Source organism: Toxotes jaculatrix, chromosome 20 (assembly GCF_017976425.1).
Source record: "Toxotes jaculatrix isolate fToxJac2 chromosome 20, fToxJac2.pri, whole genome shotgun sequence".
Classification (NCBI taxonomy): Eukaryota; Metazoa; Chordata; class Actinopteri; family Toxotidae; genus Toxotes; species Toxotes jaculatrix.
The window spans coordinates 6351661-6375988 of NC_054413.1; the positions used below are offsets into that span (position 1 = coordinate 6351661).

Consider the following 24328-nt stretch of genomic DNA (forward strand, 5'->3'; position numbering starts at 1 on the left):
TTATGCTTCAGAGCTTTTGTGCTCAGTGCCATTAACATCAGGGGGGCAATTGTACAACGGGTTGGCGAAGGACAGGTTGGCGTCTTTCCAGGTCGAACCCTGCGGTGGACAAATACACACGAAGAGAAATGCATCATGTCACTGACCTCTGCACAGCTAATCAGAGTAAAGGCCAAAAGGTTGAGCGGAGACACCTCACCTCCACCTCTCTCCTCCAGGGGTAGACGCTGATGGAAAGCCCGTCACTCCCTCTGGGATTAACTCTGGGACAACCGCCTGGTCTTTTATCCAGGGACGGGAGCTGAGGGAATAAAAATCATGTACACTGGCTTAAAATTAGATGAGCCTTAACGTGCGAGAGTATGTGAAAGTGCAGGTGCAATTAAAATCTAATTGACCCGTCATGTGTCCATAATTACAACTGTAACCTCCAGAAAACATTTCATCATCCTTCAGAGGTGGAATAATCCTCAGTTATACGAGCGCTGAAGCAGATCTGTCTGTGTTGTGGAGATACCAGTTCACACCTACACCTCTCTATTTATAGCTGCGCCCTAACTGGCAGTCACACGAAAGCAAACATGTACAGACATACCAATACAGATACAGAATATACTGAAATATATTTAGATGTTTTGTGTGAATGCATTATGTCACTGGAACATTGGTAATATGTTTCCATTTGTTGACATTAGTGAAACATATACTGTATTTATAATTTAGGTTTTTTTTTCATTCTTTTGTAAAGTATAATATGTACAGTATCACAAGCCTGCATTTTATCTGCATTACACACACACACACACACACACACACACACACACACACACTCAAACAGCACCATTAAATCCATGATAAGCTCCATCATCAGAGTCATGACAGCTGTGGCTCTCAACATCATTCTCACTTTTATTACTCAATGGCTCTCGCTGCTCGCCCACACAGATAAAAATGTGTGTGTGCTCAGACCTACAGATATGCGTTCCCTCGTTTTGTCATTTTTTTGGTAAACGCACACTCATAAGTGCACATCCACACTGCACACACACACAAGAGCCATTATCCAAATGGAATAGCTGGGATTGTATCATCTCTGGTAATGGGATCTTTTTTCGGTGACAGCAGGAAAAACAGCAGAGCTCAAAACTGCAGGAAACAAAACACACAGTGGGTGGTCGCAAAAATAAGAACACCTCTGAAGTGGAGGACAGTAACTGAGTACACATTTACTCAAGTACTGTACTTAAGTGCAGGGTTTTTTTTTCCTGAATATTTCCATTTGATACTACTTTACACTTCTAGATATTAAGATTTGTGATTTCTTTTCAAAAAAAGCTGTGTCTAGTTGAGGCGCCTGGTCATATTTCAGATGTCTATGAGTTGTTAGCAGCTCCACCAAAGACACATTTTTCCTCTAAACTGTGCAGATGGTTTCATTTAAGTAATTGTTTGAGGCTCAAAGAGGCACAATTGTCCAGTATTTCACAAAAACACTAGGCTGAACTTCTTAATTGGATAGAATTTAGTTCAAAGTAGCTCCACCTTGTGCAGCTGCAACATCAAAATGCTAACATGCTTTAATTTTTGATACTGAAAGTATATTTTGCTGATAATACGTCTGTACTTCTACTTAAGCATGATTTTGAATGCAAAACTAAAGAAAAGCAATCAGACTACTTCTTCCACCACTGCAGCTGTGTGATGTTATACAGTCCAGTGCAAAATTTCGGAAGTTTACCATGTTCCATTTTTATGACTCTCTCAGAAAGCTGTTGGATAAACTGGATATTTTTGGCACTGCACATTGTGTTGTTGCATTTGATCAAATTATATGGTTCAGTCATTGTGTCTGCCTTCTGTACATGCACCACAGTGTGTATATAAAACACACACAGAAGCACAAATATCCACATAAACCACAAAATCAATAACCCTAAATCAAAAATGTAATCTAGCAGAAAGGCTCGGCGATCACCTTCTGACCTCCTCTAATGTTAAATCCACTTATTGAATAAATGTGAGGCGAATGGTGGAAAAATTAGATTTGTATAGCTGAGAAACCTAATGTTTCTCAAACAGAATATGCTGATGATTGATCAGACATTTATGTGTGCTGACCTCTGTTCTCCAGTCAAAGGCTGGGCTATCCATCACCCCGTAGTCCATCGGGTCAGGCTTTCTGTGGAGCCAGCAAACGCACCCATCATCACCTTCATCATCAACAATGTCATCATCAGCACCAAAAGGAGCAACAGTGTCATTGTTGTAGCTAGAACTCACATCAAGTGGCATTTTTTCTTGCATACAGCCAGAACGCAGACGGCGACTCCGGCTAAGAGCAGCAGCAGACCGATGGCAATGCCAACATACACAGCGTCTAAACAGAAGGGAGGTACATTTAATTCATGCCAAGAAAACTGCCTTTAATGAACTGCAGAGACATTAACAGGCTAGGCAAGGATATCGTAAATAAATTCAGGTGAGGCAGTTTAATAGAGACGAGCTGGGTGGGTGGGTTTATTACCCAGCGGTGTGTCCTCTGGTTTGGGTGTCGCGGTGGCGAGAGACGGCTTCTCCCTCACGTGGCAACGGTTTCCTGTCCATCCTGGAGAACATCTGCGATCAGACACAATGAAAAACAATCCAAAGATGTGAAACTGATACTAGGACTATGTTCTGTAGGGTGCAAAATATCTTAATGGGTCAATCAATCAATCCAACAGGTTCAGGTTAATATGGTTCAAAGTGGTTTACGGGTGGCTGACAAAGTAATAAAATGAATAAGACAGCAGGAATATAAGCCATAAGGATGTAGAAATCAAAGTATACATCTGGCGACAGCCTGTATTTTTTGTTATTGTTAATAAATCCCACAAAGAGACCAAAAACCAAAACAGTGAATTAACAAGTATTGTTTGTATAGCGAGAGTACATGATTCTTATTCCCCTGGGTCATTGAGCTCCACCATTGAGCAAGAAATACATCAGTGATCCACTGTTGCACTGGATGATATGTTTCTTCATCATGATCAGCGTGGGCACTGCTGTTTATTTTGAGTCAGTCCCACATACACCAGTTACAATGTTCAGCTGGTTTAGAAAATTAACAAGGCCTTCAAAAAAAAATACCAACCTATTTTTAAAGATTTATGTGCTGGACATACACTATGGAAACACAGACTAATTGCAAATAGTTGGTCTGGTGAGCTGCATCTCTGGGAAAAAAAAGGAAAAGCCAGTTCCTCTTCTCCCAAACAAAGACTCTGCTCCAAGTCAACATCTGTTCAGTATCAGCTTGATTTCAGAGCGACATTGACCTTCTAATGCAAAACACACAGCTCTCAGCAAAGCCAGACTGTCATTATCATTCAGAGGGGGTCAGGGTACATATTGTGTGACAGTCTGGCCGTGGCAGTGGGCCGTCCCTGGCTTGGTTCCCTGGTGGATCCTGCTCAGCAGAGTGGAGAAACGTGATGCAAATACTGAACCGGAGGTACCCGCCATTGCTGGCCTCGGGTTCTGCTACAGCAGGGCTGTTCTCAATGCTGGAACAGCTACAGGAGTTCCATACCACACCGCGCAGTGAATGACAGTGGTGAAGTCCTGTTACATAATGAGGAGGCAGTGGTGGCGGCACTGCATTGGGGAATGTTGGACAGAGGAATAAAAAAGAGTGGGAATCAAAGAGAAGGAGGTTGAATGAGTGAATGAGAGCAGCATTTGTGCGACAAACAGCCATAAATATCTTCATATTTCAGAAACCCGAAGTGTTCTCCTGTTCCAGCATTTTCAGTGGGACTGCATTTGCAATTATGTGTCACAGTGTGACACACTGAGCCTCATGCAAGAATATTTTTATGTTCTAAACTGGCACTGTGCTGGTATGTGAGTTCAAGTCAGATTCACCAAAATCTTTTTAACTTCATGAACTTGTCATAAGTTTGTTTCAGTATGATGAATGCCACCTCTGTGGGCAGACTTCTTTCATTAGAATCTTACGCACTGCAGAAGTTTACACAACAAATTCAGCTGTGTCAGAAGTTGTATTTGAGGACCCAAAAATATTACAAAATACCAATAAGCTTCTAATGACGTGTAATCAGAGCAGTGCACTGCGACAGAAATAAAGAGGCAATGATTTGGCATGAAGTTAGATTCTATTAAAAGTTCTTGGGCTGTGACAGATGCTAGAATAGAAAATATTGGCCTATACAGTCAGCGATGTTACACTGACAGGTTTAATGGAGGATATTATCCCTGATGGCGACCTGCACACAGACCCTGAAGCAGCTACTGGAGGGGGAGAGAATTTTTCTATCAGCGACTGAACTGTATAACTTGCCTCGCCAGAACATGACAATAAAGTCATAAAATTCAACAACAAAAAACAAAGAAAAAACTGTTGTCAAATGTCTGAGTGAAATGTCAGACGGTTCCTTATGTGAAAAAAATGAGAGTGTGTATCTCGCCTGCTGCACAATTCACATCAAGTTTTTGGGAGATTTGAACCTTTTGACACAAGAATGGAGAAATGTGAATCTCTCAAAGGGGATTCACTGGCGCATAATGATGTTAGCAGATCCAGCAGCAAGTCCCATAATTGCATTCTTACTTTTATAACGAAATATCTCATTGCAGACATTCCTGGCTGCTGATGCAGACAACGAGATTCATGAGCTTCCTAAAAAACCTCCAGCAGAGCGTGTTTGTTTCGAACGTGTTTTTGAAAGGGGGACAGACAGTTCTATGTCAACCTACAGCCTCTCAGCATGATTTTTTTGTAGTCTACTCACTAAGCCCATTGGTAGCAGGGGCCGTGTTTAAATATTGACTGGGAGAATCCATGAGAGATTCCCAAGAAACACCGCACTGGTGCATAAATGAGGGCAGAACCACCCTGTTTAAGATGTGGGGTATAAGCAGATTCCCACATGCTTCATGGAGCGTGTCTTTTCCAAGGAGAGAAATAAGACTGATGGGATTTCCATGTTTTAAGTCTCACAAAGAGATATAAAGGATGGGAGGGGGAGTGGGAAGAAGAGACATAATATTTATCTCTGTTTGCGTATATTTGCGCGTGTGACTAAGTGTGTAGATGTGTGCATTAGTCTGCATATGAAAGCTTGTTTGTTGTGTGTGTGTGTGTGTGAAGTGTAACTCACTTGCAAACAGGCCCATGTCTCTGCACAAGGCATGAGCCATGATCCAGGCAATACCTCGGAGGACAATCTGTAAATTACATAAAAGAACCATTGCTGCTGAATATTGTGTGACCAATACACAAAACACAAAATGTTCCAAAGCTCTGTTTCTCTGCCTCTTTCTATTTCTCTCATCACATCAACAGGAAACAGAAGCACAGGCATGTTCATGCTCTGACATAAGAAAATGAAATCAGTGAATTATATTGCTGCGGGAAACTGGGTACGATATAGCCTCATCCATTAACCTCTGCAGATAGCTCCAGTGTGTACATTAAACCACAAATATCCTTTAGTACATGTATTCTCTTCCCATACATCCTATGATGGATATTCTTGCCTCCATAGGTTGTGCAAGGGCTGCCTGTTAAATAATCATCATGTCTGAAACACCATTATAAAACCTTGAAGTCCTGTCTGTTCAGCCCTTGATAAAGTAGCTTTGGCTTGGCAGTGAATGCAGGTTAAATGGGAAGTTTGGTCTTGTTCCTGAAAATGCAGGCAAGCAGAGGTTTTAATGAATTTTGGCAGCATGCAGGAACCTGTGAGGTGTGCTTTGAAGACTAAACAGCCAGACTTAAAAATGTCCTGAGAGTCTTTGGCAACACTTTAATCAAAAGTGACTAGTGACTCATGGGAGTATAATATAGTGAACAACAGTAAATAATAATTAAATTGCAAAATTTATGTATTTTTTTTTTTAAAAAGTCTTGTTTTATGTAAACAGATGACAGAACAGCGACGTGTCATCCAGCTAGAAAGCCATCTTTTAACTCAATGTCACCGTGATTTATGTCAAAGCATTATAAGAAATTGAAAATAAAACATGCAGTCTCTGTTGGAAGTGGAAACTACACACAGAACCATATACTCAAAAGCGGAAGGCACAGTATGTACCATTTGTCAGGGAGTCATAAAACGCACAATGAGTGATAACAAAATGCTTAAAAGGGGGAAGGCAAGTAAAAACATGTTACCATGGCAGCTGGACTCATCAGAGTGGAAAGGCAGACAGTCGACCGAGTGGTCACACCGCTTCTGAAGTGGGATACAACCAGGTGAACCTTCTTCACACACCAGTTCTCCCAGCTCACACTGCAGCAGAGCTGGTGGAAAAAATAAGAGGCAGAGACAGGGAAAATTGGTAAAATATGTAGAGGGGAGGAACAGGCTGTATGAGTGGTGTATTCACAGATCACTGTGAGCATACTCTAACAGGGATTAGAGAATTTAAAGCTGCTTTGACACTTTGATCCTAATCTGTGAAAATAATGTGTGTATGCTTTCCTACCTTCCTTCAGTGGATAATCATATGGACATTACCAGTCTCAAAAGCAGGTGTTTTCAAGCAGACATTCTAGCATGAAATCAAATAATTCAGTCCATATCTACAGGACAAACAAACGGCCCCTTGCCAAGCAACACAAACCTACTATTCTCTACCAAGAACCCAGTGACGTCAAGTCAAATCAATTTTTCTAAAAGCACATTTTAAAAAATGAAATGCTTCCTCAAGTGATTGAAAATGCACTTAAATCATAAAAGTAGGTAAATAATTGTTGAGATTTAAAAGCTGTCAGAAAAAGATTGTTTTTTAAGATGGAATATAAAGACTGGGGGCAGGGAGGAGAGACTTAGAGATAAAACCATGCACTCCAGAGCAACACAGCAGATTATTCACTGGTTAAACAATTATAATAATGTCTACTCGGACTACAAAACAATGGGTCCTGGGAAAAAAGTGGAGCAAATTTTGACCGATCAGGTCAAATTAAAGGCCACACATTAGACCACTGATGCAACTGAGTTCATTTTATATTTATTCATTTATTATTCAGTCATGAACATACAGTTTTGTTTTTATATGCCTGGGTTTTAAAGGGGCAATTTCCAAGGATTGGCCAACTGTCAAATTCATATTCATGACAAGAAAGCTGGGTTGTCCACCTCACAAAATCACTAAAGTGATTCGTCATTTCTGCCTTTATGTTTTAAGCAAAGTATGTGATACACTTATGTTGTTGCTGTGCTGACATGAGCAACATGAGCAGATGTCTAAAATGTTTTGTCTGCACTCATCTCTATACTGGCACGGGTCCAGTCAAACAAAATCCTACTTAACAAAGACACACACATACTTACGGCAGCTGTACTCATCCTCTCCGTCAGGACAGTCAGGGACGCCGTCACAGCGCAGTAAGGAGGGGAGGCAGAGATAGTTTGAACACTGATAATAGCCAGTAGGACAGCGGTCTTGAGGAGGAAGAGTACCAGGTACCGAGGTCAGACAATGCTCTTCATCTGACTGATCAACACAGTCAGGCTCTCCGTCACACCACCAGCTCTCTGCGATGCACTGAAGGGAGTACGCACATTGGAAATGGTCCACACCACAGGTCAGAGGCTGAGGAGTTACCGGTCCTGAGGTGACAGATCAGATCAGGAAAGATAAACCCACATAAATGCATCTGAATGCAGAGAGCTGAACAATCCTTTTTTACTGGTATAGGTTCACAACCAGTGAGCAACCTTCAGTAAGGAATTGCAGTGGTGTGGTGAAAAAAAAGAAGGATATGCTAATGGATTTTTTCTTTAAGATCACAAGAGCTGCTTCTCCAAGAGGAAGCAGTTCAGGGGTGAAGGAAGAATTGGGGAATGAGGAAACAACACAATATAAACGTAATTGCTTTCCCCCCACCACTGCCCTCTGCGCTGTCCCTTGGCGCTGACCCTCGGCGCTGACCCAGTCTCTGCAGTGAATTTATGTGGACCTACAGGGCAACAGGCTCCAAGAACTCACTACACTCTTCCCGAGGGTCCACACAATTTATATGGGAACGGGGGAGAGCAGAATGGATGTTGAAGGACGGAAAATGTGGGGAAAAGAGGAAACAGGAGAAGGTGAAAATTGGAGGAAAAAGCATGACAAAAAGAGCAGAGTGCTGGCAGAGCAGGAAATGAGGAAAAAACAAAAACCTAATTGGAAGTGCGCAAGGGCAAAAAGACAACAGAGGAAAAAAGAAAAAAGAAACTATAACAGCTTTACCTCCGACCATACACTCTGCCGTGTAGGAAATGTCATCCAGGGCAATGTCTGTCCATATGTCTCCACCCACTTCCGCCTGGAAGGTCACTCTGAAAGGTGCTGGGTTGGACATGATGACATTAGCATATGTCCACTGGTTGCCATGGTTTCCAGTGGCAGCCCACATCAACAGACTGGTACCACTGGGTCCAACAGTATAGACCTATAGGGCAGGAAGAGGTGCACAGACAACATGGAAACTTTAGGTCACATACAGTATAAAATGTGACAATAAATAAATAAAAAGTGTTTTTTAAGTCTTCATCAACTTTCATCACTTTAAGTAAAAGAAGCAGGACCAAAATATTACAACCCATTACAAGTACACAGATAAAAGTACATGAGGTTTCATGAAAAAGAGCTAATTTTTCAGAATTCTCCCATTCGTAGTTTTACATTATTATTGCATTTTTTTATTATTGGTATATAATATATATAATATAATTTGTGATAATTCATGTAAGCAGCATATTAATGTGGCAGCTGGTTAGGGTTGAGCTATAGTTACTTGCTACTAATCTACAATAAGAGATTATATTTTATATGTTTATATTTTTAAACATAAAATCTTAATCTGCAACACAGCTAATTAGTTTTTTTTTTCAATGTTTGCTTAATGCTTGATGTTTTGAAATTAACCCAGCTAACAAAGACACCTAAAAAAGACATGAAAAGATGGATATGATAATGAAGTTTGTAAGGTGATGTGCTTTGATGGATCATTTCCTGGCAGGGACACTTTCATTTCTTCCTGTGGGTATCAGGTGATTGACAGTAAGCAAAGTGTAACAGTGAGAGGCTCAGTAAAACAGGGCAGGAATTTTTGACAAAACCAAATTAAGCCTTCGGGTTGGCTGTGATGGATCGTGTGGCAGCAAATGACAAAAAAAAAGATAACATGTTTGGAAGTTTGATGCCTGTTAAAAACTGAAGAACAAAAAGGCTTTGAATCATTTATGGAAATGTGGCTCAGATTAGATCACCTTCAGCGTTCCCATCCTGTCTGAGCCATGCATGAAGAACCAGAAGCGCAGGTGACACAGGCCGATGCTGGCTGGAAATGGACTCCTGGTTGTCAGCTTTGCAATGTCGCCCTCCCTCTGAGTGGCTGAGTGTATATACAGAAACTTCCCCCCACCACCTTTGGAGATAAATACAGCACAGAACATTTCACTTTTGCTGTACATTTATGTGGGATATGAGTAATGTGTCACTGTGCAATGAAATAATAACCACGGCTAAATCCTGTTCAACCATCCAATTTCAGCTTCACAGCGAGAAAGAAATCCAATAACTTTCTTTTGTTGATTCTAATATACAAACTCTTTGGATAAAAGAAAGCATTTGTGACGTGGTGAAATGTTGTAGCCTACAGCCAAAAGCACCACAGAGCTTCCTCAGCTCGGCTAGGCTCAGAGATGAGACGGCATATGTGCGATGCCAGAACAAAGAGGGAGTTTTCCACATGAGTTAAAGGGGATTTAAGGCCAACACAATCCACAGCACACAGCGAACTCTGCTCCCACCCACAGCACTGGATTCTTCCCCTGTGACCCACAAAATGAAAATCAAAACAAGGTCTGTGTGTCATTTACTTTCATTTTTGTAAAAATAGTTTTGCAAGAACTGCAATAAACAGCTGTCACTCCATCGTTCAGATTTTAGCATCTCATGGTAATGCAAATACATGATGTCTGCAGACTCATATCTTGTCCTTGTTCAGCTATCTTGTGGGTGTGTGTGTGTGTTACAGATGGCCAGGGTTATTGATCTGCACTGCAGTGAGATCATCAGTTCATTCTATGTCACAGCGCCCAGTGTCCAGATTCATCTCTCTGATCAATAAACTCAACTGGCCAATCAGAGGTGGGCGTGGACTCAGCAACCTGCCATCAGCCAACATAAGGAGGAATTACAGCTATAGCACATTCCAGAATAGGACGAATTTTCCTCAACAAATGATCAACAGATTATCAAAATCGCTGACAGTTAAAATCAACTGGCTACTGTTAATGGACTGATGTGACTCGTGGCTCTGCATTGCTTGTTGTCTTTTGCTTCATTTCCTTTCAGTTAAGTAAAACAAACTGTTCACTGCTAAATAGTTTTCCCTCAGATGCACTCCTGCTATACAAAACTTTTTCATTATTTTCATACTTGTATCCTTTATGTACCAGATGAGCAGCATCAACAAACAGAAGAAATACTGACAGCCAGTAAACAATACAATGATTAATGAAGGAAAATTACATGCAAGGTCACATGGAAATGAAGGTTTACTTTTCCTCATATAGAAGAGGGTAATTATAACCTCTTCACCGGTGATGGTGATTTATACCACAAAATCTATTTTTAATTAATCAGATGGAAAAAAAATCATATTTTGAGGCAGCATCACTGTATACAAGATAAACAACAAGTCCAATGCTGTTAAGCTCAGTTTGACTCAGCATGACATTGATCAGGATGTATTATTAACCCTGCCTTCATGTGCTTGTCGGAAGCTCCTACCTCCCAGCTGTCAAACTGTAATTACAAAGGCACTGTACTGAGCTGCTTGAGAGCTGAAAACAAGCAGCATGTCAGGAGGATGCAGAAGTTGTTTGGTCTTAATTTTGACAAATGTTTTTTTTGACAGCATTATTAATCTTACACTAAAAAAAAAAAAAAAAAAAAAAAAACCAGGGCAGAAAGCAAACACATGAAGCAAGTTTTGAATATAAACAAGGCCCTTATTATAAATTTACAGCTGCATTTATGCTCATTCTCTCAGTGTAAAGAGGTCAAAGGTCAGTGAAACTCGCAAACTCATGCACGATAATAATTTCTGAAGTTCAAGCATTCATGTACTCACTCCATAGATTAAATTCACAGCAATGCTTCCAGTGAAAAAAGTGCCAGAGGTTCACACCTGAGCCCCCTGCATGGCTAGATTTAGGTGACAACATAGTCGTGTCTAACTTAACTCAGACAATAAAGTTTCCCTAACCTTAACCAAGTGCTGTTAGTGCCTAAACACAACCATAAAATCATTTAATCATGCTTTAGTTCCTACAAACTACATGTTTTTTTTCCTTTTTTTGTTAAACCCAAAGGAATCTCTTTCTCTAATCCGAGCAAAGTTGTGCTTTCAACAGTGAGTGGCAGCAACTTCGGAAGACACAAACAAATGATGTTATCCTGCCCACAGGAGTATCAGAATAGAAAATGCTTATACTGTCTTTACTTTGTTTAATTTGCAGGACTTGTATAGAGATGTCTAGGAGCCAAGGTTGGCAGCAGAGTGTGTACTGACCCGGACTGTGGTCAGTGTGAGGTCCAGCTCCTAAAGTCTCAGTCTTGTCACTTATCCTCCAATCAAAGTCATCATCTGCCCCCTGAGAAAGCTGGCAGATCTCTTCCCACTGGTTTTCATCCATGTTGAAATCACAAGCACCTGGCAAACCAAAAATATGGTCTACGAGACAGACAGAGTGAGAGAGAGAGAGAGATGGAAGGAAAGGGTGAGAAGTAGTGTGGGTTGAAAGTTGTTTTTCTGCTCTGTAATAAGACAGATTCTCTCCCAATGCCAAAGAAATCTATTTCCCATCTCTACTCACCACAGTCTACCTCATCTGATTCATCAGCGCAGTCGGGCTTGTTGTCGCACACCAGGTGAGACTCGATGCAGTCGCCACTGCGACACACAAAGTCTGTGACTGCCGGACAGGTGACCGGCTCCACGGCATCTAAAACACACACAGATAAACACAGAACCAGATGTGACGGGGAAGCAATTATGATTAGAAACCTTATTAGGAACCTTTTCCATTCAGATAAATTAAATCTAGCATCAGAGAAAAAGCGACAATGAACAACTGTGTCTTATTAAAAACACAGCCTTCCTCTTCTCTGCACCAAAGGGCGCGAGCAGCAGAGAAGACAGTAAACAAAAGCAGACACAGGCCTGTCAGGAAAATCAAAGCCTCCTTCCTCCAGCTCCGCCTTGTTTGAGACAGAACACAGAGGAAGGAAAAGAGATCAGGTGGATCAGAGAAAGCACACATACAACTACATTATTAGCGAGTGCGTAGATGTGTGTGTGCTTTCAAACATCAAAGGCAGAGACATTAAATGATGACTGAAATGAGGAATTGAGTTGAACTTCATTCTGGGAGGTCAGCGGGGTTAATGCCATCACAGAATAAACTGAAAACACATTCTGACAGGCATTTAAATTTGATGGAAGTTGTGTGTAAGTGTCATTTAGCTTTGGACAAACAGTTTGTCTGCTTCTCAGTCTGTTTTGATCTATGTCTCAGCTTGTCTGTAGGTAAGTATTTATGTCTCTCTGTGTAAGTATGTTTGTACTTGTGTGTTGAGGAGAGCCTTGGCAGAGCCAGGAAACATCCCACATGGTGTCCAGCCTTGTGCCAGGTCCTGTTTAATGTGGAACATCTGTCCCTGACATAAACATCAAAAGGCGACTGGCAGCGACTGTCATCACACAGAAAATCGAACGCTCTCTCTCTGAGAGATACTCGCTCTGTCCATCTTTCATTCCCTCTCTACAAACTGTGTCTATAACAGAATCAGTTTCACACCCCAAACCCCAAACTATCAGTTGGAAACGTTTTGACTGAAATCTGGTAGTTTGGCATTTTCTGGCCACTTTTACTGCTATGATTTTGAGGTCCTTTGAGAAACCTTGAATTTGGAAGAGTTTTCGTCAACCGTTGGTGTACCTTAACGTCGCATTTAGCTGATTCATGGGTTCAGTGATCCTCAAAGACAAGGTTAAAGATTATTTTCAAGACTTTTTAGTCAAAGTCAGATCTGTTCTGGGTTAATGACAGCGTCTGAAAGAATTAATATTTTTACTTTTACAACTTTTAAAAGTTAAGGCAAATTAAAGCTACTTTTAAATTACAGAGGCAATAAGAAAGATTTGTGCTGTCACTCTGCACAAATCGACTTTAATACATGTGCAGAGGTTTGCTGAACAGCAGTGACTCTGATTACTTTGCCAGGTGCTGAGATTTCTGGCTTTTGAAAATTTTCCGCTCCAGTGCTTCATTTTGGAAAAGAGAAATTTCGAGACATTTTTCATCTACTTTGCTCACCTACATTAATTACATTTTAAACACCTAAAACAAAGGCAAAAAAGTCCAATAATCCAAATTTATAAGCCAAAAATGAAACAAAGCAGTAGGCAGCCATCTAGGCTTCCAAACTTTGGTCCAGTTTGACCTGCGATTTTATTTCAGCTTATCTTTTCAGCTTGTCCTTTAAGCTTTGTTTTGTTGGAAACACTCAAATTACGTCTGTACTGTTGGTGCATATCACCTACTTGGGGCACAGTCTATGAACTCCAGGTCATCCAGGGCGGCTCCTCCGCTCACATCCCTCGAGCGAACCCCCTCAAATATCACCTCAAAGTTCCTCAGCTTCCTCAGGGGAATCTCAGCTCGGTTCCACTTATTCCCCTGATGCCCCGTTTTATTCCACACTTCCAGCAAATCGTTCTCTGTCTGTGGAGAAGAGCAGCGATGACAAAAGATCAGCATGTGGTGGCATTTCACATACCGCTCTGGTTACACCACTGGAATTCACGTCAACTGTAATATCATTTCAAAGAGCCTCAAAGTGGATTCAAAGCTACAGCAGTGATGACTGTCATACAGATAAATTTTGAGTGCCACTGATTCACGTCAGGAGTGAGGACCTTTAGGTTAAAATGAGCTGAAATAAACCTCTGGACAGACCATTGCTGCTGAGAAATAGTGAATGCCATCTAAGAGGAGTCATTAAAGTCCCATTAGCATAATACTGTAGTAATACGTTCCCCTGCCTTGAGACCTGCTATTCAGACTGAAACTGTGCTCTCCTTGAATTATGGTAATGGGTTTCTCTCATGCCACATATGGAACATGTTAAAAGACAGACCGATGAGTATTCCCCTTTAAGCCCTCTCTGTCTTTTCCCATGATACTAGCAAGGCACTAAATTACGACTAAAATCATGAAACAACAAATGTGACTTTGAAAGGGGTTTTGTGGATCCATGCGTTACGAGCCAGCATTTCACCGGCGGTTTTTAATGTCATTTCAGGAACACGAATGAGACATTTACAAAGTCATAATCCATCTTAGTAAAGATATATTGTTTAGACTGAAAAATATGAGGATTTAGCACAGAATTTATGGAAACAGTGCTAGAAAATGAAATATAACCTAACTGCCCTCTCTGTCCTTTATTAAATTTTAAGAACAGCACAGAGGTTATACCTGCAGTTATCATAAACAATGCCAGAATGAAGCAAAGGACATTACAGCTAAAAAGACAGTTCAGACAAATCCTTTCCGAAAAAAAAAAAAGAATAAAGGGGTGGAAAGAAAAGCACCACTCACAGAGCTACAAGCAAGCTTGTACATTTTCAGTGGGAACCACTATTTTGGGTTAAGTGCCACAGACAGCTAGGTAAGTCAGAAAGTATTAAGAAATGGACACTTGTTTCCCCCGTGAGGTGACTGGAGTGATTGTTAAAATCCACCTCAGTTTCAGGTCAATATGGAGAAGAGCTGCCTGGTTAAACCACAGAGTGTTTAATAGAGAATAGTATAGATTTAACTACCCATCCTTCTGACGTTCATGAGTCTAATATTAAGACTGTTTTAAACTCTGCAGTTATTTATAATGGCTTCTTTATCCTCTGGTCTTTTATAAAGGAGACAAGATGGCTGCAGGTCTATAGCATTACATCATTAATTCAGTTTTAGTGCAGTGATAAGTGATAAGCACCAGTCTCAGCAGTATGATACTTTTCGTAACCACACACCGTGTTGTTTGATGTCTTACAAAGTGAGACATCAAATTTGTTGTACTTGAAGTTTCGAGATGCAGCCAGAGGATTGACTGCAGTGAAAGAGACCTGGTCTGGTGTACTCAAAACCAGAGGACGAGCAATGTCACATTCTACTCTGCAGTTTGAAAGCCTATTAAAATGCACCCTTGGGTGAGGCATGCACAAGCTGTCTCCTCCGCTTTATACCAATGGAGCCTTGGCTTGAAATAATCTTGTTACTGTAAGAGTAGAGATTAATAGGCAGCGTTACAGCAGGACTTATCCAGATTTATGTCATGGAGTAAAGGCTCAATCCATAAAACCAGCCTTAGACGAGCGCATGATAGCGGCATACGTAGCTCACACTTGATATCCGCGCGGCATTTCAGTCGAGGTATTTATTCGATCAATTTGAAGCTTCATTTCCTGAACTCGCAGTCAACGCAATGCAACCACAGACTCAGTTTGCTCCAAGTGAAGGGTGGATATACATTTGAATAATTTCATTTTATTATCCCCCCGGTGACAGTCAGAAGGCCAAAAAAGAACAAAGAAAGTTGTAATCACAATAAAATGCTTATTTTATTGAAATTTTGAATGTCTTAACCATATACTGAATGTTCCACTGAGCTGAAATCCAATTTGTATTCATGGCTTTTTCATTTTATGTAACCGCGGGCAGCTGTTTTTCTGTGACTCACCTTCAATTCGGAGTGCAGCTACTTTTTTCTACTCAGTCTCTGCTAATCTAAACAACATTACAACACTGTGGACATATAGCACGTTGTTTTCACGATTGGACTATACTTCAAATCAAGGCCATATTCAAATGATTAGCTTTGTCATGCTTTATTTTACTTGGGTAGAATGTCTTCTCTTTGGATGATGGGCAGATGCCTGGCTCACCATAATGGCAGGCCACATTCGAACCCACTACACCATATCTAACTATTTAAATGAGCTAATGGCAGGCTATGCAGCTTCGTTGTAAAGTCATTTATCTAAATCACCATAACTGCACGCTGATTCAAAATACATCTGTCAGTAAGTTAGGCAAACAAACTGCCAGCTCTCGCAAAATATAATATAAAATATATGTGATGTCTGAAAAGTAACTTATTCCTAGTGCAAAAAGGGAAAGACTTTTTTCCAAGAGAAAAGCTTTATACTTTTGAGACAAGAAAGAAAAAAAAGAAATAGCTAGACATTAATTTCATGTACATGCACTGTACAAGTACTGAATAATCATTACTACATAATTATATAAGTACTGAGTACTCATGGGTCAGATCATGCTTATCGTTGAACTCCATTTTGATCTCAGCTACACACCTATAAAGCTTCTTGCAGAGTTGTGAAGCTATCGCGGTGACAAAATCCATCCACAGACACACTGATAGACATAAAGGTCCAAAAGTCTGAGACCACTTTCAGACTTTTGGACCTTTATGTTGCTGTAACCACCTGCTGAAGTACTCAAAACGACCTCTGTGGTAGTTCCCGCTACAGTAGGTGTCTCCAGGATCACATTTTGTCATGATGACACAAACATATACACACACACAGACTCACAAGCTGAAAAAAAAAAAGCTGTAAAAATTGTCCTAATCCTTATAACACACACATTATATAACCAGTAGTTTGCTACACTGTTCCTCATTCACTCTGAGAACTCGCCTTTGTTCAGGTCCTAGCCTGCTGTACATTTCCAGACCACTCTGCTGCTGAGGACAGTTATAAGTGTGATGAATAACAAGTCTTAGGAGCCATTCACAGGCCCGGTGATATAAATAGACAGGTCTGTTCAGCCCTTTATGAACCTTGCAGGTTGAAAACACTTGCCAGGTAAATCTAACGCCCTCTCTCCCACTCTGTGTCTGTAAACGTCATTACCATAACTCCCTGTGTTCTTCAATCAACCTTTAAAGGTAGCTCACACTGTATTTATACTATGACACCTGCAGAGTGTGTGAGTGTGTGTATTTCCAGTCATGCCTGTGCAAATGTGTGGCTGTATTTATGTAGGTGTTTTGACTCAAGGCAACATTGTGGCAATAAAAATTCTATAATGTTGTAAATTATTGCACAAAGCAATAATTTGCAAGTGTTAATGTCTTTGAACCTTCTAGGTCATATGAGCACTTAACATTATTTATGTGTCATGGGGAGACTATAGGGATATGAAGCAGAACAGAGATATTGGTTGTTTATTGTTCCCTGTCTCTTTTTCTCTCTTTCTGTTTCACACCTACATATACACACTTCACATAAACACAGATGACACACTTCACTCGGTGTCTAAAATCATACAGGATGACCTCTGAACTCATCGGTGTCTGTTTGTGTCTGTTTGTGCCACCTCATTTTTATGTCAAGAGCTGACCTTCTTTAAAAGGCCAAATTTTACATTTTCCATCCGAATGTGAACAAGGAGGACATGTAAAATAGTCCACATGCATAAATCATCTCCTCCCTCTCTGAGTCACATAATCAATCAAACAGCCGGCAGGCTGGGCTGGAAAATGTTCCAAATCCCATGATTTGAATTTCTGAGAGCAGTGTTATTCAGTCTGCGCCAGGCTTTAATGGGCAATCAATAGCATAGAGTATTTGAACAATAATTAAATTCAAAACAGCATCAATAAATACAACATCTTCATGTATGAGTGTCAGACAGAGTATATGAGAGACACACCGTGGATATACTTTAAGTTACTGCAAAGTCAAAACCTTAAAAAGAAACAGCTGGTGATATTTTACATTTTTTGTTTTTATCCCAGTCCCAAAAGAAAACCATCAGCACCAGATTCATTTCTAAAAACAAGTCACAAAAATTTGTGTTGTCTAAGGTCTTTTCATGGGATTTGTTAACCATGAGAAAAATACAGATTTACCTTTTACATTTTAGTTTTGAGGTGCCAATGAACCATTAATCTGCTGAACGTGTTAGATTTTCTTTCCTAAAACAGTAACAACCTAGGCTCTGCATGAGACAGCATCAGTGCCATCTTTTACAAGAGTAATGAAATGCAAATTTTTCAAAGCAGGGAACTACTTGCTGTTTGGAAAAAAAAAAAAAAGCAATTTGTAAAATTTGCATAACTTGCTGGCCTGTTCTGCAAATCGCATAAAACAGTTTCTGCTGCACACACAAGGACGCAGTAACAATCTTGCACGTGCTGCGCATATGTGAGGATGTGACACACATTTTACCACACATTCACACCACCGAATGAACCTACTCATGCACAACTCCAACACCTTGACCTTGAGTCGTACCTGACAAAGTTAGATGAAGTTGAGGATACACAGACCACAGGAGGAAGGCAGAGTAAATCACAGCAGAATTTCCTTGGCAGAAAACAGCAAGCTCGAATCTTAATCCCTGAAAGTCAACCATGCATACACAAACTAGATGGCTGAACGTCTAACAAGCAAGAACTGGCAGAACTGACCCTACACACACACACACACACACACACACACACACACACAGCGTATGCCCAGATGCAGGGTGGGGCTGCTCTGAGCTGAGGGGTAACCATGATCCCCATCACTCACCTCCACCACCACCTTCACCCCCCATAGCTGCCCTATAAATCAAAAACTGGCAGAGATATTGACAACCTCCCCACTCTTTTTACCAAATTACTGAGACCACTAGACAGCACCACTTACTGTATATGATTACTGTCCGCATTAACATGATTCAGTATTATCAAGCTTTATTTCTGACTGAGTGTAACCATGATGACCATGCATGATGGACGGCAGTGGGTCTAGAAAGCTTGTTTCATAAACTATCATGGACAGTCCTCGGTTAGAATCATCATTCTTTGTCATGATTCTGTGCAAACGGAGCTAACCCATTTCTGAATTAAATCACAGCTCCTGCAGATGGTTTACCTTGATCAGCAGCCGGATGGTTCCTGTGGCCTTGTGGGAAATGTAGTACCAGAAGGAGAGCTTGCAGATGGCACTGGACTCCTTCCAAATAGAGCTTCTGATATGAGCTTTATCACCTTTGAGTCCCACCGGTGTAGCTTCCAGATACACAAAATGACCTAAAAGAGACAAAGACAAGAAATGATGGAGGAGAAGGGCAGCATCGAGCGAGATGAAGCAGGGACGGACTGATAACCATCTCCATAGTCTAGCTCTTACAGCCAGTGACAAATTACAGCAAGGTCACAAACAGTGTGGTGGGACAGTGAGGGTTAGAGGTCACAGACTAATCTCTGACACATATCTTAATGTCCCACTGCCTTTTGACACAGGAACCACTCTAGAAGTTTCTCAGTCAAGTCAAGCTCATAAAAAAGGATTTGTGGAGATGACTGCATCTCTGCTGTCATGTTTTTTTTTCTTTCTGCAGAACATGATGTTTTCATAGAGTCTGTTACTTTACCTCTACATAGCTGCTCAGAGGTAGCACCTCCACAAGAGCTGTTTGCATGCATATGTTTATTTATTTATTTATTCATATATATCACTCTTTACCATGTATATGGTATAATGGAATTACTACCCTAAGTGCCCTGCATCAATCACTTGAAGGCTCCCCTGCTGAACATTCACATACTGGGAAGCAACTCATTGATTTTGTCACCAAAGTTAAAACAGGACATGAATTAAACATTGTAGAGAGCAACCGCAGCAGTTTTGGTTTAACAGGTGGAAAGTTTAAAGTCAGCTGTACAAAAACCACCAAAAAGTGAAGGTGCACTTGTTCAATTACAGAACAGCAATGACTGTCTTTTTCAAAAGGGAACAGCTTTTAATTATTTGACAGTTTAACAACTCACAAACTGCATGAAGGAAAACTGCAAACACAAACCGTTTTCATCCATCAAGGTGTGATCGTATGGAGGCCGTATGCTTTGAACAGATCCGGTCCCCAGCGCCCAGTCAAAATTATCAGCCAGGGAGCTCTTCCAGCCGCAGCGACCGTTCTCAAAGGAGCAGGAGGTCCCACAATTCTTTTCATCTGTGCCATCGCCACAGTCATCTGTGAAGTCACAACTCTGCCCTGGAGTGAAACACTGGCCATTTTCACACGACAGGAAGCCTGAAGGACAGGAACCTGGAAATAAGACACAAACATAGAACATCATTCAGACCACTTGTGTTCATTTGCCAACAAACTGTGTGACCGTGTATGTTCTCATATAAAGTAATATGTTTCCCATCAAGGACAAGGTAGATCGATAATGTTTCTGGTGGCAAACATGCTGAAATATTTTAACAACATTTTGTTAAACAGAGAGGGTCAGAGGTCAAGGTAGTGAGGAGGGGAGAAGGACTGAAAAGACATGTTATTCTGGTAAAAGATTAGTTCGGCATTTCAAGAAATGTGCACAATCACTTTCCTACTAAGAGTTAATTGAGAACATATTTTTACTGCTTTCATATCTGTCTGCTAAATTTGAAGCAAAAAATTTGACAGTGCCAGATAAATATCCATTTACTGTTAACACTTTTTTCTGTAAAACAACACCTGTGCTTCACTGAATTAAACAGAAAGCACAAGAACTCAGAACGTAAGAAGTAAACTCAAGAGTGGGCAGACCATCTGTATGCAGCATCAGGGTCTCTTTAAGAGGCTTAAGAAGACAAAGGAGCACGGGGCTATAAGCCCAAACCAGTGTATCATAGGGTAGCGGTGCTGGAAGCGGCTGGAATCTGCCTCTTTTGGTGCCAGGCATTCCAGCAGGGTCAGTGCCTGGCTTTGGGGAGCGCTAGAGAGGGACATGAGGCGTGATGAAGAGGGGTGGTCCCTGTAATTAAAGGAGAGAAAAGGGATATAAGTCCCTCCTAATCCTTTGTTCCTCTTCTTCAGATGCACAGGACCAGAAGCAATGTGCCTGAACAAAGGCACATAGGAAGCCAGGAAGCCAAGGCTCCCAACTGTGAAGCCAAACTGCCTCACCACCTACTGTGGAGCACACTGAAGCTGTAGGTGGATTCATTTAAAAGAAAAGTGAATGTTTGAAGCTAATAATATGCCACTTCTCCCAGAACAGTCAAAGTCTCTTTACATACACAGTCCTGCACCTTACTTACGTTACTATGTGTAGTCATTTGTCCTCATTAATTCCAGCACATGTCTTGTTACATGGACAACTTTAGGGCTCTGCACTGCTGCATGCAAAGCAACCTTCTCACCAGACATTCACTGTCCTGATGTATAGCATGCTGGTCAGTCAACCTGAGCGTCATACTGCCCTCTGGTGAACAAATCATACCGAATTATTTGTATGTATCAGGGGCTGCTAATGATGAGAGGAGTACAGAGGGAATCTACACTCAAGCTGTATTTAAAACATAAGCCCTCTTCATACATCCACAACAGTGATAGCTTCACCTGTCTGTTAAAGTGATGGCTTTCTGTCATTCAGACATGGGTGACATCAACGTTTCTGTTCCTCACGGCTTCTTTCAGACAAGACAGAAACCCGCTCAGAATAATGTGAGGGAAGAAGAGGGTTTCTGTTCCATTCACAGGCTGCACCACTGAAGGATATAAAAACTTATTTTGTGGTTGTAACCTTAATTATTAACCATCTTTAGTATGAGGGACTTCCTGATCTTCTTCTGGTGAATGTAATAAAAGTTCTCTTCAGTTTAATTATTTATTAAGAAGAGATTTCTGCTGCCTATTTTTATAACATCTGACATTGCACAATGACAAGGCGTTTCTCACATGCTGCATGTTACAGCCATTGCTGAATATTCTTGGTACACATACATGTAAGTCTCTGAATATGCTTAGCCGATGATGACAGCTTATTACCTTAAAATGGTTTGCAGGTACTGGTTCACAATGTTTTGTTACAGCTAAGATAAAATGCTCAGCCACTGGCATGAAACACATTTGTGCATGCTGAGCTTGCGTTAAGTATATCTGGGCCCCACACATTGCACATCATGCAATGTGATGGTATAATATAGAATGAAGCAGCGGAGGAAAATGCCCCAAGGGGCTTCAGTATATAATTACAGTTCCTGCTGTCTTTGGTCTCATCAGTATTACTGAACACCCTCTGCAGCTACTATGAAGACAGTGAGAGCAGGTTTCCTCGTCATCTACGACTCTTCACCCTCCGGGCTCTCTTAATGGATGGATGAATTTCACTTCACTGTCAGGGCAGCAGTGTTACTCCCTCCCTTAGACCTCAAGAAATACTTCCTTTTCCATCTATTCTTTAAAATCACATCACTTTCTATTTCCATCCTGATTTATTTGCTCTGCTTTTACTTCCTCTGAATATGGTCCTATCATGTTTTGAAAAAAGAAAACAAATGCCGTTTTTTTTCTCTCTTGTTATAGTTTTTCTTTATGACAGATACTGCCTCTGCTCCTCTGCTTAAGCAAATCACTTCTATATGTATAGAAGTGTATATGCATATAACCTTATATGTGCTGTTGCACTGAATTTGAGTTAGTCATGGGGTAGAGTTAAGCTAAATATCATAAAAATGTAAAAGATAAAAAAAAGATACATGCATGTGTTCCATCATTATACTAGATCCACATGTGTGGATTGTGTGCATATTTATTTTACCCTGTTGTCTCACAGCCACTACTGTCAACGCTGCTCAAGACAAAACATTTGAGTATCCTTTAGAACCTCCACAGTACTGGTGAAAGCATCAGCAGAGCAGGAGAGTAAGATGATAAACTGTTGGCGAGATGCTAAATGTAATTAGCAGCACTGACATGAAGGCATCATTAGCGCGCAGACCTGAGCTAGAGCTCAGCGAGACCACACTACTGCAGAGCTCTCTGGAGGCTCATTAATACTCCTGCTCTGTAGGAGTAAAGCTATCCACTGCAAGCACACAGACAAGTGCAGAGAGTGAGACGGTGAAGCAAGTAAGAGAAAGAGACAGCTGTGAGAAAGATCATACACATCACATGGCTCTCAAAGAGAAGCTTCTCCAGCGCCAAATGACAAGGACACTCTTGGAGGGGCCACACAGCTTCGGTCTCCTCCATGTCTGGGCACAAAGAGCCCAGAAACTCCCTCTTCTCCCCAGCATCCAATGCAAGAGAAAGGCAATAAATTTAAAAGGTCAATTATAGCTGCAGTGACAATGGCAATTAATCAGCTCTTGTTGTTTTCTGCCAACTCTTAAAGGGTTCCCTCATAAAGAATGTAAGGGCTGCAGAGGGACTTCTAAACGTTGAATAGTTCCTAAGTCTGAGATAGAGACAATGATGGGGCTCACTTTAGTCAGATGGTGACAAACCTTGTGTGGGACCTCTTTCTTTTTTATTGTGCTTTTCCGTTGTATCTCAACATAATTCTGCTTGAAACTGGGTGACATGGCAGGGCTGCTCAGATATTTTTACATCTAATATGTAATTCATATCTTCAGTTTCTGGTCATGCCATTTAGATTAGTTGAATTTAAATTGCATACATTTCAGAAAATTGCCAATTTTCACCTTACAAATGAAGACGAGCTTGTAATATCCCAGCAGCCAAAAATTCTCTGATTGCCAATATGAGCAAAGTATTTCAGTGATAGTCATCAAAACTGTAATCATCTTCTACACCTTGGTAATTTAATACATTTCCTAATTTTATTTAAACATTTAATTTGGTACTTTAGGTTCTGCAGTGAATTTTATGCATTGTGTAAAGGCTTTATGTAAAAAAAAAAAAAAAACCAGCTAAATGGAAACAGCTGTACAGATATTTACTATAAGTAAGAAGAAGACTGCAGGCCGAGCAGTCTCTCCTTGTCACAGTGGAATTAAAAAGCTGTTGTGAACTGGCTTGTTTTTTCAGGAGCAATAATAAAAACCAATATGTTCCAGTTTCACCCAGGTCTTCATCGGGGGCAACCAGTTTTTGGCAGAAATGTACTGGCTCTTTTCAGTATATCTTTTATGGCTCTGGTACAAAAAAGCCAGACTTTGTACCTAAATTCTTGTTTGGAAAGGACAGTGCTTTGTTTAACCTTAGTTTGTGTCTTGCTGAACTTAGCTGCCGCTGTGAATTGCTGCACTTTACTTTATATTGTGGTGAAGCTGTCAAAGGTCACTGCTGTTATTTAGCAGCAGTGCAAACATACGACAGTGTGTCATTTGGCTTTGCAGGCCCAGAATATGAATTGGATCAGTGGGGACCAAAGGGCAGGTGGGGGCGAAAAATGAAAATAGTAAATGTCTACGTGAGCTCAGCATAGATAAAACAAAGCAAAGGAAACA

At 40.8% G+C, this 24328-nt stretch overlaps 1 protein-coding gene across 1 annotated transcript in view; it reads right to left on the reverse strand.

Moving 5' to 3' along the window:
- The window catches only part of malrd1 (MAM and LDL receptor class A domain containing 1), a 39871-nt gene continuing 15543 nt past the window's right edge, over positions 1 to 24328 (reverse strand). The window contains exons 19-33 of the mRNA XM_041065996.1: positions 19947 to 20192; positions 19016 to 19173; positions 13616 to 13796; positions 11886 to 12014; positions 11582 to 11743; positions 9270 to 9427; positions 8248 to 8449; positions 7344 to 7622; positions 6179 to 6307; positions 5163 to 5229; positions 2525 to 2616; positions 2281 to 2377; positions 2119 to 2179; positions 200 to 301; positions 1 to 99 (exon numbers count right to left, since the gene is read on the reverse strand). Coding sequence (XP_040921930.1) covers positions 1 to 99; positions 200 to 301; positions 2119 to 2179; positions 2281 to 2377; positions 2525 to 2616; positions 5163 to 5229; positions 6179 to 6307; positions 7344 to 7622; positions 8248 to 8449; positions 9270 to 9427; positions 11582 to 11743; positions 11886 to 12014; positions 13616 to 13796; positions 19016 to 19173; positions 19947 to 20192 — 2162 coding nt within the window. The remainder of the gene's footprint in view (positions 100 to 199; positions 302 to 2118; positions 2180 to 2280; positions 2378 to 2524; positions 2617 to 5162; positions 5230 to 6178; positions 6308 to 7343; positions 7623 to 8247; positions 8450 to 9269; positions 9428 to 11581; positions 11744 to 11885; positions 12015 to 13615; positions 13797 to 19015; positions 19174 to 19946; positions 20193 to 24328) is intronic.